This window comes from Pelobates fuscus, chromosome 10 (assembly GCF_036172605.1).
Source record: "Pelobates fuscus isolate aPelFus1 chromosome 10, aPelFus1.pri, whole genome shotgun sequence".
Taxonomy (NCBI): domain Eukaryota; kingdom Metazoa; phylum Chordata; class Amphibia; order Anura; family Pelobatidae; genus Pelobates; species Pelobates fuscus.
The window spans coordinates 90,203,782-90,216,517 of record NC_086326.1 but is presented as its reverse complement, the minus strand read 5'-3'; the positions used below and the strand labels follow the sequence as shown (position 1 = coordinate 90,216,517).

Below are 12,736 nucleotides of genomic sequence, written 5' to 3'. Positions count from 1 at the left end.
TTTCCTCTTTTTTTTTTTCTCTCCTTATTTTTGTATACAGTGGCTGTCTGTGGCTACGCATTCAGACTACTTCCTCTAGGCATTGATAGACCTACGTGGCTGACTTTTATTCTCTATGAATTTATTCTCTATGAAGGTCATTGTTCTTGGACTACAGTTTCTATTAAATCTGTTTACATTTTATGTTAACCTAACCCTGTTTATCATGTATCAGTTATTGTTAAGATGATTTAAATATCTTACAATCATGTTAAATATATTTTGGTAAAATGATGGCAGAACTGCAGTTCTTTACATCTTTATTTCCTTACCATTTTGTAATTTCAATAAAGGTTCAATGATAAAAAAATTTTTTTTTGCATCATTACAGGCTGCTTGGTATGTATCCTACTGAGGAAATACAGTCTCTTATCAGTGGACTAATAGAAGATGCTTTAGAACGTGTTTAATTGAGAAAAGGCATGATTTATTATAGGTGGAGTATCCTCACACCCCATCTATCTATTACATAAGATACGTAAGAACGTGGCTTTCCCCCTGGTTGTCCCATTGGATCGGTGTGGATCTGTTCTACAACCTTTGTCAGAATTTGTGGATGTTCATCACCAGCTTTGGAATACAACGGACTTTAGTTGTAAGATGGAGGCTACTCATGTGATTTCTGTGAGTGCACTATTGTACACTATGAATGTTAATAGCTTCTATACATCCATACCACAGGAGGTGGTTTTTGCAGTATTGAAATGACTTGAGATGAGTGAAGCATATCAATACTTCCCAACTTATCTCCTGTTACTTGTACTATAATTACTTTAACTTTGAAGGAAAGTATTATTTACAAGCGCAGGGGACAGAAATGGGGTTAAGCATGGCCCTATTGTATGCTTATTTGTTTATTGTGGCTTTGGAAGAAGCATACATGGAAGCTTAAGTGTATGTGGATGAGACATTTCAGAGCCATGTCAGTGCTTGGTTTATATATATATATCGATGATATCTTCTTTGTTTGGTGAGAGGATGGAAACCTTGCTCACTTTCAAAGAAAGGATGGGCAGCTCTTTAGAGATGATTTAATTCACGTTGGAATATAATTTTTGCAAAAGATAATTTTTTTGTAGATAAGTAAAGGAAGAATTTATGGATTTATATTAGAAACCTACTGGTAGAATATCCTGTCTCCATGTCAGATCATGTCATTCAGCTGGATTTAAGGACCGCCTGCAATATGGATAGTTCGTTAGAGCTTGTAGAATAATGTTGGCTGACACACTTTTTGCTGAGTGATCTAGTGAACTAGAACAGGCTTTCACCTCCATGGGCTATGCTAGATCTTTGGAACAAGGGCACTTGTTGAAAAAGTGCATGAGACCTGAAAATAAACATATACCTTGCTTGGCTACTTTCTCTATACATTCACAGGATGTGCAGCAAATAGTCCATAAGCAATGGGACATCCTACAATCAGATTACAAAATCACACTTTGTTTCCAGGAGTGTCCCATGTACCACTGTGGACACTGTGTGAATTGCAATAAGGTGATTGTGGAGGACCATTTTGTCAGCCCCCGTATGGCTAGGAAATACTCTATCCAAGGCTATTGTAATTGCCGATCGGAATTTGTGGTCTATCTTTTGAAGTGCTCATGTGGTCTAGCCTATGTGGGTGAGATCACATGGGCACTCATGATCAGAATATATGAACATAGGAGTATCCAGTGGCTAGGTATTTTCTCTATCTTCAGTATGAACTTCAACCTCAATGTAAAGGCCACTTGCTTTGTCGGGTGTGGCCTTTTATAGCAGAACTTGATCTCATATAATACAGGTGCGAGTCGATGGACACTAGTGGCTAGGGAGGCCACTAGAGGCGAGAAACAGGTACTGTATTTAAAGGAACCGTATTAAATGGACAAAGTCTTGCTAGTCAGGATAGGAACCTGACAATGTGTCTCCATAATGCATATCTGGGCCTGTGCTTCCCCCTCCATGGAGAAGATGGTTAATGGACTCATATTCAGCGACCAATATGGCCGTGCATAAGCGCATACACAGCTATACTATAGTCATGTCCCAAGCTGTCAAAACTGTCAGGGTGGGGGCCAGACCCAGTTGTTACGACACTCCACAGACTCATATTGGATTACCCTATGTTAAAGTACCGAAGACGGTTCCTTCGGTACTTCTATTACTTTTACTCATTTACACAAACCCCTTTGGATTACAAATTCGTGCATACGAACTCGGACCACCCGGCCTCTGGCGTGTGCCGCCACTTAACCCGGTTGACCTTGGAAACAACCGAATGGACGACCACCGGGAGGTTGCGGTTTGCGGTTAACCACAAACCTTAATTGACTACCTCAGGGTGGCCTCGTTCGTCGACTATTTGCCCCGTATCCAAACTCCCGAACAAGGACCACCTACACCCCGGCGTGTGTCCGTAATTAGAACGCTGAGGCTGCGGTTAACCGCAGGCTAATTGGTCCCTTCAGGGCAGTCGACGTTCAGTTCCCAAAGGGTTGGGACAACCAGCCAGAGAGCGGTATTCGTGCAGCTGGCTATCCGTGTTTAGTTCCAGGAGTTTTGGGACCGATACCCGCTCGCCTATTCACAAGCAGGAAAGATGGCCGCCATCTCGTGTTCGAGACAAGGAGACACGAAAAGACTTATATCTCAGAGACTAGCCGTACCGTTCGTAAGGTCTGAGCGCTATTCGTCTATCTGATGCGCTCAGACCCGAGCTATCTAACGAATGGTGAAATATCAGGGATATTGTGTAAATTGTTATAAATATATATTTTATTCTGTTTTTACATGTTGGAAATGCACGTAGGATTCTGTGCACTTGGAGATAATTGCATTGCCATAACCGTTGGAATCATTATCTCCAAGTTGGGCGGGGACTATTTCAAACGATGCAGTATATTGTCATTGGTCAACTGTATCTATTGTCCCTGTATCCCATCAGGTCCAGAGGAGGCTGTCCCTGAGCTTTTGCATAAATAACGCTAACCCTGTGCCATTAAAGCCAGTTCGTGTTTGACCTCCAAATCGCAGCCTCGACTCGTTTTGTGGGAACCAGGGTATTCTAGCTATACTAGAGCTAGTGGGATTGCTTTGTATTCACAGGACTCTGGTGGTCTGCCGACCGGAATAGCGCTTCTCTCTCTCCGCATTCGGGAACCAGGACATCCAAGCGGTCCAGCCTTCAGCTAGCCTGGGGGTAACCATAACACCAGTATACTAAGTTTGGACCAAGACGTGTGAAAAAAATCAAGGTAGCCGCTATGATTCGCTCCCAACCCAAAACAACCAAACAGATGTCTGAATGTATAAATATGCTCAAACTATGATGCCAAAATATTCTTCATGAACCATGAATCTTTCCTCCATCAGATGATTCCCCAGCATCTTATGATTCAGATGAGGGATCTGTAGAGATGGACTACAATGCTCCGCCCTCAGATGGCATGCGTGCAGAAGATGAAGTCATGAGCGAATTTCCTGAACCTATGGTGGCTACCATGACTACTATTCCCATCAGTTGGTCCGCAGTAATGAAGAATGCTGCTAAACATCACTTGTGTGCCCCTGGTCTTGTAAAAGCCAGCGATGGTACTGTGACGAATTGCACTTCGCCACTGGGTTTTGGAGAGACCTGCTTGCCAAACTCTTGCCCTATGAGTATGGCCCCTGGGTGTATTGCCTTTTAAAAACTCCATATGTGCATATTGGATTCTAAAGTACTGTTTCTGCCCCTTGGACTTTTAACTTGAACAGATTCTAACATGTGGCGGCGGCCATCTTAAATTGTCCAGCAGTGTTTTGCCCTCGAGTGTATGGAAATGTTTTGGGCATGAGACCATGTGCACGGTGGGGCAAAAATAAGACTTCCAGGAAATTCCTGAACCCCTGAACCGATCTGGGTGATTTTTGGATATGTTGTTCACCCAGATCGGGGCTATCAGGGGATGTGTTGTATTTTGGGGTACTTTTTGGGGTTTGTAAAAATGTATTTTTTTGCTGCTATAATTAATTGAGTTGGTCCATTGTCTTTGTTAATTGTATCACAGGCAGAGGGAAGGGATTGCTGACTGTATATGGGAGTGTTACTGTGTTAATTATTGTTTCTATTGGTTTGGTGACTTTGTGTCCTGTGCTCCACAAGGTCCACGTGGGTGGTAACCTTGTGGAGAAAATGTGTATAAAAGAAATGCCTTTGTGCTCATTAAATAGACCTTCTTACCCTCAACTCGCAGCCTTGTCTCGTGTTGTAGGGAACAGCTATACCTGCTATATCACTGCTAGCTCTTATAAGAGCTCTTCCTTCAGCTATACAGCTATATTAGGTCCTCAGGATATCGGGTTGGAACTCTGCAGTGCTCTCCAGCTATGGAAAGAAGGATGTCCAGACGGTAGATACCCTCACTCTATAAGGGTAACCGTCACAGGTACTATCATACCAAGAGAAAAACTCACCAATTATTAAAGGTATCTGACTGAGAAGAGGTTTGTGGAAGCTAATCCCCTAGAGCTATCCTTCAAACAAGACCCTACCTACACTTCCAGCTATCGTGGGTATGATGATGACTACATCTAAAGAACCCCCTGAGGACACCTTCAACCAAGTGTCAACCTGCTCTTCTTCACAACCAGTAATCTCAGGTACACTATTACCTACTGTACCACTGGTTTTCATATCTGGATTAATAAAGAATAACAATGATCCCATCTCTACATTAAGGAGAAAAGAAAAGTCCATATCTGAAGACATACCACCTGACCGCATCAGAGCCTTAAACGGTACAATTGTACGTCTTGAAGACCTAGCCATATTTGAGCAGATGCTAAAAGACAAAGAAAAGAAGAAAAAACATAGAAAAAAGAAATTACTCCATTGAATCTGATTTAAAAGGGACTGTAAATACATTTGTTCTACTTCTTCTTTTATTTATCCTCAGATCTTTGCATCCTGAGGCTGCTCTTTAAAGAGGGGGTTGTATCAGGTTCCTATCCGGACTAGAAAGACTTTGTCCATTTAATACTGTTCCTTTAAATACAGTACCTGTTTATAGCCTCCATTGGCCTCCCTAGCCACTAGCCTCCTCCAGCTCGCACCTATATAACATGAGATCAAGTTCTGCTATAAAAGGCCACACCCGACAAAGCAAGTGGTCTTTGCATTGAAGTTGATGTTCCTACTGAAGACTTCAGATCCTGGCTCCTGAAACAACCTTTGCCTTACCGTCTTGCTTCCTACCTGATTTGCTACAAACCCTGCTCTTTACCAACTTGGATTAATTACAACCCTTCATTATCCTGCCAACCTGATTTACATCCAACCCTGCTCCATACCAACTTGGATTGCCTGCAACACTACTTTATCCTGCCAACCTGTTATACTTCCAACCCTGCTCTAAACCAACCCTGCTACATACCATCCTGGATTATTTTCAACTCTGCATTATCCTGATTAATAAAAACCTGCATAACCGCTATCTGGACATTACTGATGATATATGTCACAACCTGCAAATAAAGCCACTTTAGTTAACTCTGGCAATCGTCTCCTACCTGACCTGATCAAGAGCATGACATGCATTCAATTTGATTGGATGCATCCTTGAAAAAGTCCTGGAGGATGACACCGGTCGGAGAAATGCTAAGGAACGTTTTTGACTTTACTTTTATTGGACATTTGGATTGCACATTCGCATAGCCAAGATTCCGTCTACAGCTGATGGGAGTCTGGATCAGCAGTCTATTACAGGAGTCTGCTGGAGAGTGCTTCCCTCTGAACTTGATCTTTGAGACCTGTTTTGGGTTTTACTGCAACATTCTGTGGCATGTATGTTTGTAAGTGAAATATGTTTTAACGTTATCTGATTGTTTGATGGTTTTACACTATGTACATTGTTTTTATGTCTTAAGTAGAGATGTCGCGAACATAAAATTTTCCGTTCGTGAACGCGAATTTCCGCAAATGTTCGCGAACGGGCGAACCGGGCTAACCGCCATAGACTTCAATAGGCAGGCAAATTTTAAAACCCACAGATATGAGTTGCACTGGTGTGACACTGTGCCCTGGCAGGCCCTGAAACGCACACGTGTGAAGGAAACTGACTGCTGTTATATTACATGCATGCTATTGTGACACTAGATATGAGTGGTGGCACTGGGAAAGTGGGCACAGTATATGCTGTGAGCCTGACACACGCTGGCAGGCAGGCAACTGCAATTAGATTACACAGAAAAAAAACAAAAAACAGCAGACTGATGTTCTAGCCCTAAAAAGGGCTTTTTAGGGTGCTGTCCTTACAGCAGAGATCAGATGAGTCCTTCAGGACTGTAGTGGACACTGAATACACTAGCCTAGCTATCGATTTCCCTATTAAATCAGAAGCAGCTACACTGTCCCTCCTCTCACTAAGAATGCAGCTTCCAGGGGGCAGGGCCTAGCTGTCATGGAGGAAAGACGCAGTTCGTGTGAGCTCCCTCAATATCTCACTTTAAGCAGCTATCAACAAGCAAATTTCACCCCAGAAGGGGATGACCCAGCAATGTTGCTCCTACCTGACCAACCCGACATGCTTAATAGCGGTCAACAACTCGACAGAGTCTTACTTACCTCCGCGTGGCAAGTGTGGTCTGGTGCTCACCGGGCGGGAGAGGCGGCCGATCTCCCGATCCTGGGATGCCCAGGAGCAGCTACTTCCCGGCAGGAGCTCCGTTACCCCCCCTCGGACCGGTGGGGGTTATCCCGGTCCACCCCTGAGAGGCTGTCTGGAGCTAATGGACGCACAGAGCACAGCCGCCCAGGCTGACATACTCATCTGCGACTCTCCCAATATGGCGGCAGCCGCTTGTCCTCCTGGTACCAGCAAAGCATGGCAGGATATTGAGTTTAAGCTGGGCAGACGCTTTAATCAATTTTGGAAGCAAATAACAAGCAGGAAGCCCCAACAAGCTCCACCACAGCCCCAACAAGCTCCACCACAGCTAAGCGAAGAAGTGCCCAATAAAATCCACCAACGCAAAAGGCGTCAAAGACGGGACCGGAGGCACAAACAGAAATGCAGAGCCTGCCACAAGTCAAGCACTCGCCTCCACCTTAAGCAACCACAATCCCGCACCGGACGTTAAGCACCACTGGGACAGATCCTACCACCCGACAAAGCAAGCTTCCACCACCTCAAGCCGCGAACCTGGCACTCAGCCAGAGACTTGCCTTTGTTGTTCCAGGTATCAGGGACTCCCAGGGTCTGTACCTGGTGCCCATAAGGGATCGGATGAGCACAAGCAGTAAACAGCAGCCTGCCAAGCATGTCCCACTATAGCCGATCCTCCACACCATGCCTTTGATCACATGAACTGCTCTCTGCACATTAACTAATCGTACAGTAGCAAGCGTTTAAACATGTCATTATTTCACCTTTATTGTCGTAGTTCCTTACATGCCTTTACCTTAACCGTTCATGTATTATGTTATTCACTAGTCTCATCTCATGGGGTGACTCACACTTGATTTATAACTAGTGGTGGAGCTGCTGATATAAATACACAGTTGATCACGTGCAAGCTACACCCTAAACATGACAGCCATCTTTCACAACAATGTACTGCTATATACTCATACCCTCAGTGCAACTAGCCATGATATACACATGTTCAGCCTAGCATGCTCAAATATAACACACTTCTGTCTAAAAAAAAATTAATAATACAAAAAAAAAAAAAGAATGCAGCTTCTGAATGAATCTAAAATGGATGCTGTCCAGGAGGTGGGAGGGTCTGGGAGGGAGGTTATGCTGCTGATTGGCTGGAATGTGTCTGCTGACTGTGAGGTACAGAGTCAAAGTTTACTCAATGATGATGAATAGGGGGCGGAGTGAACATCGCATATGTTCGCCATCCGTGGCGAACGCGAACAAGCTATGTTCGCCAGGAACTATTCGCCAGCAAACCGTTCGGGACATCTCTAGTCTTAAGCTATTAAAATTATATCAAGATTGTATTACTGAACCATCCATTGCTAATATGTTATTCAAGAACAACAGGAAGGCTCACATGTCTTCAACTTCATTTTTGTTATCTAGTGTTTGCAGGGCTGTCCACCTGTATGGTACATTCACTTTGGAGTGCTATTTCACCACACTATTTATGTTATATATTTCATATATTGTTATAACGTTGTATTCAGGGTTAACCAGTATGTGGGTAATGTTGGAGGTTTCACCATATATTTTTTCTGTGTTTTGGGGAAATTATACAATCCTGAAGTACTGATTTGTATCTCTTATTTTCTGGTGTAATTATACATGTTTCTAACATGGCATACTGCAGACTTATTAATCTAGATGCATAAAACTCGAGAGAGTGTTCGAAGAGGAGCCTATAAGGGACCATGATATCCAACATACAAATAGATCATTAAACACCACCAATCTCTTCCTCAAAATAGAAAGGACAGCAGGGAAGGAGGTAAAAAAATGGTGGGAGGTGTCTTTTTGGAACAGTATCTAAAACTGGCCATTGACCCAAGAGGACTTAACATTAATAAAACCCCAGCGTTTGGTCTAGAGTCTAATTAATTTATGTCCAAAATAGAATCCTTCATAGATGCTCCAAAGAATTCATGCAGTTATTATTTGATTTCCAGCAAGCACACATTAAAGCATGTGAGAGGGAAATAGAGGAACTTGAAAAAGGAGGTGAGGTTTCCTGTATAAGCCAGAATAAAGAGAGAATACAAATAATCAAATTGATTGAGGATAAACCATTTAAAACTAAAAGTAATACATTGATTAGAGAAAGTGGATTTTATATTTATACAGAAACAGGAGAAACAGGGGATACACACTCGTCAACCAAGAAGAATTCAGAGACGACCATTTAACAAGAAGATTCATTTTAACAAAGGAAAGTCCGATAAACTGAACAATAAGGATAAATCTTTTGCTCCTAACTGGAGCCTTAATGTATCGAAAACTCCAAGGACACCAATATGTAGACATTCATTATTATTATATGTAGACATAGACTAGTAATACCAACATAAACCACTTAATCTCCAATAAAGGAGAAAGGAGACATTTTTTAGACAGGAATTGTTTGGTCAATTATCCAATCCCCAACCCAAATGGAGGTCAGACGGATCACCCTCAAGCAACCAAATGTTTTTGGCCTCTACAATCTCCCAGGAAAATGAGAAGAACAATGGATCAATAACGTTTTGGCAGGGAGGGGGGAGGACCATCTGAGTAATGTCAAGTAAAACAGGACAATATTGTTAATCTATCTAGTGTCTCCTTTGATAAACACAAACTGAGCATTCTAGTGAAAGACTTAAAATCTGCCCCTAGCAGTAATCCAAATGCTACACCTAGTTATGGATGAACAAAATGTCTGAGAAAATTAAGCATGAAGAGATATTTTTTTTAAAAGACCAATACAAAGAAGTACTGTATACCAGCATACTTTGTATTTTGATCATTTAAACTATAGTACCCTATAATTGGGTTTGGTCACTTTAACTATGTGCATGTCTTATGAAAAGGGACACTGTGGTTAAAAAGGATTTAAAATTGATACAAACAGCATGTTTACATTAAATGTCAATACTAATTTTCTTTATTTCTCTTTTCTTGAATATTAGGGTTCAAGGTGTATAACAAACAGTTTTTATATGTTTACCAGAAATGTATCAATTAGTTATGTGCAATATGCATTTTATCAATTAGCTATGTGCAATGTGCAATGTGTATTCTTTGTTGATTAAGCATTGGGTTAATAGAGATTGCAATTTTCAATCACCATGTTTTAGAAACGATCCAATTAGGAATAAGAGGATCGTATAAAATAATGAACAATTGACAAGCTGACATCACTGCATCACGTCCTGAGGAAGCTTCGGCGAAACGCGTAGACGACGCAGTGACGCACGCCACGCACGCTTGTCACGTAGTGACGTAGAGACGCAAAAGGGGCGGAGCACCCGGGAAGCTCGAAAACCCATACTGACGCCCAGGATTACCAAAGCGGTCTGCTTTCACCGCGATATCCGTGGAGGAAAGAGGAGAAGCCGGCTGCCAGCTAACACCATACCTGGGCCCAGACAATTGCAAAGCGTGTGTGAGTAGCAGCTGGGATTGCATAAAACTCACTTACTTTCATCTTGTAAGAGGCTTACAATTCATTTATCCATTGTTTATTTTGTTTATTTATTTTTTGTATAGCATGTTTTAAGTATTCTATTTGAGATTGAATTATATCAATCCTCTTCAGTGCTCGGAGTGTTTTATGTCTAGTAAATAAATTGTGTAATTATTTGTAACTGTGCTTCACTATTATATGCACTTTATTTATTTTTTCCATATATTCATCTGAGCTGAAACGATTTAAAGGATCATATGGGAATATAGATCTGACTTTGCGCTCCACCTTCATAAGTATTTTTGTTTGTGTGTTGGTGTGGGTTTTGGGTACACACAGGTGTGTAGCAGCTTTTGGAATTTAAATTGTACATTGGGAGTACACATTTATTGAGGCATATTAGGAACTTTGTATATATTTTCCTCTTTTGCTCATTTGGTGGTCAGAGAGCCATATATTTTAGCGCTTTTATATTTGAATTGTACAAAGAAGTACTGATGGCATGAATGATCTTTTCATACATACCGGTTTTAAACCAAAATCTAAATGGTATCCCATCCAAGATAAGGGGGGATATCTACAGTTTTTCTAGATATGCTTTTACAGGAATTTGCTAAAAATAGAATGCAAGAAACATTTTTAAACAGTTATATCAAAGATGTGGTGTTGTTTTTAAGGAGGCAGACAAAATGGAAGCAGTAATGGTCCTCAATTAGGAAAACTACATTGAGGAAACTCTGAGACAACTAAATGATAACTCCACATAGCACATATTAAAGGAGGACACCACTAATAAATGCAAGGATAGATTGATGTTTTTTTGAAAAGGGTAGACCGTAGACTCTTAACCGTAGACTATGTGTGGCCATTCATTTTGTACGAGCCTTTCTTACACACATTTTACCTTTATGGATATGAGTAAGGTTATATAATGCTTTCCTATGGGGGAAGCCCTAATACGATCGCGGTGCTCACCATGCATGCGCATTAGGTCCCATGCAAGCTAACATTGATGAAGGAGGAGCAGAGTAAGTACACATTTATACAATATTTTTTACCCTTAACAGATTTCAGCCCCTATACACCCATATACACACTACAATCCCTAACCCCCCACACACAAACAATACAGCCCCTATCAACCCACACAACAACACCCCATATCCCTCCTCCATAGGCACAAAACCTCTTAAACCCCACATACACTACAATCCATACTCCACCCACACTGTAGACACTGCTTGCCAGGCAGCGAGTCGGGGCATGTCTGCTGTAAAACAAGCAGCCATGAAAGACTAGTGACTGGGCAGCTATTGCTGCCAGCCCCTACTTGTTGGCATCAGGCGGGGCATCAATATTAATAACATTGATTCATGCCCCCATAGTGGGGCATTAAATAAAATAATAAATTGGGGAGCCATAGTGTCCACCCCGTGATTACACGGGGGGGTTAAAATAAATAATAATGTGGGGAGACTAGAGTCGCCCCAGGCCCCAATCATAGTCAGCAGGTGGAACTCTAATTAAAAACTGTGAATATGCCTAATGTCCCCCTTAGCCCCCATCCATGGCTGGCAGGTGGGGGCTCTAACATTGATAAATGGATGTGACCTAGAGACTTCCTTGCTAATATTGATAAATGGTTAGAAACTACGTGTATCAAGCCATGGAGTGAGGGCTCTAATATGTATAAATATGGGGGGACCTAATTTCCGCCCCCCCCCCCCAGTCGACACTCATGGGAGGCAGGTGTGGGCTCTAATTAAATATACTGGGAGGGATGGACAGCCTTTGTTCAACACCGAAAGAAAAATATATGCACTCCTCTGGATGTCTAGGGGTATCCACCAATAAAAAAAGCCTACCTACCCCTTCATTCTAATAATAGTGAGGGAGAGCCCTTACATTTATATGTATTTTGTAAGCACATTCTGCATGGAGCTCACTCTCCAGCTGCAAACCTATAGCCAAAGATGGAGGGAGGTTACAAAACTCCATGCAATGTGTTTGTGTATGTATGTAAAGCAGTGTATATGTTACTGTTTGTGTAGCAGGGTCAGTGTAACAGAATGTGAATCTGTATCAGTCTCGGTGTGTAACAGTGTGTGTTTATTAGTGTGTATGTTTAGCAGAGTTTGTATATAGCACTGTGTGCACGTGCTGCGTGTGCAGCAATGAGTGTCTGTGTATTTGTGCCTGTATTGGTGTATGTCTGGCAGTTGATATTTATATCTGTGTGTCAGGGTACCTGTAGTCTCTACCTCAGAGGAGGTGAGAGACTTAGATGTTTATCCTCCCAGAGGGGTTGTTTCCTCCGTTCCTCGCGGTCCTCTCGGCCATTTACAAGCCGACCGCGAGGGATCCACTTCCTTATATGACGCGACGCTCAGTAGTCGACGTCATGACGCCAACCCGGGTCGACCTGTCAGTCAAGTCCCGAGCACTAATCAGAAGCCTCTGATGAAGTGACATCAGTCACGAAACGTGTAAGGCATTTTCGGCACCAGCCGCAACTGTACAGAGATCCAGGAGAAAGCAGACCAACATAGAGTGAGACGCACGAGAAGATTTTCAAACCTATCTT

The 12,736-nt window shown here is 42.3% G+C and overlaps 1 protein-coding gene across 1 annotated transcript in view; it reads left to right on the top strand.

The window, feature by feature from the left end:
• The first annotated feature begins 518 nt into the window (after positions 1 to 518).
• LOC134575833 (beta-microseminoprotein-like) overlaps positions 519 to 12,736 on the top strand; it is a 48,490-nt gene continuing 36,272 nt past the window's right edge. Inside the window, exon 1 of the mRNA XM_063435267.1 lies at positions 519 to 663. Coding sequence (XP_063291337.1) covers positions 640 to 663 — 24 coding nt within the window. The 5' untranslated portion in view covers positions 519 to 639. The remainder of the gene's footprint in view (positions 664 to 12,736) is intronic.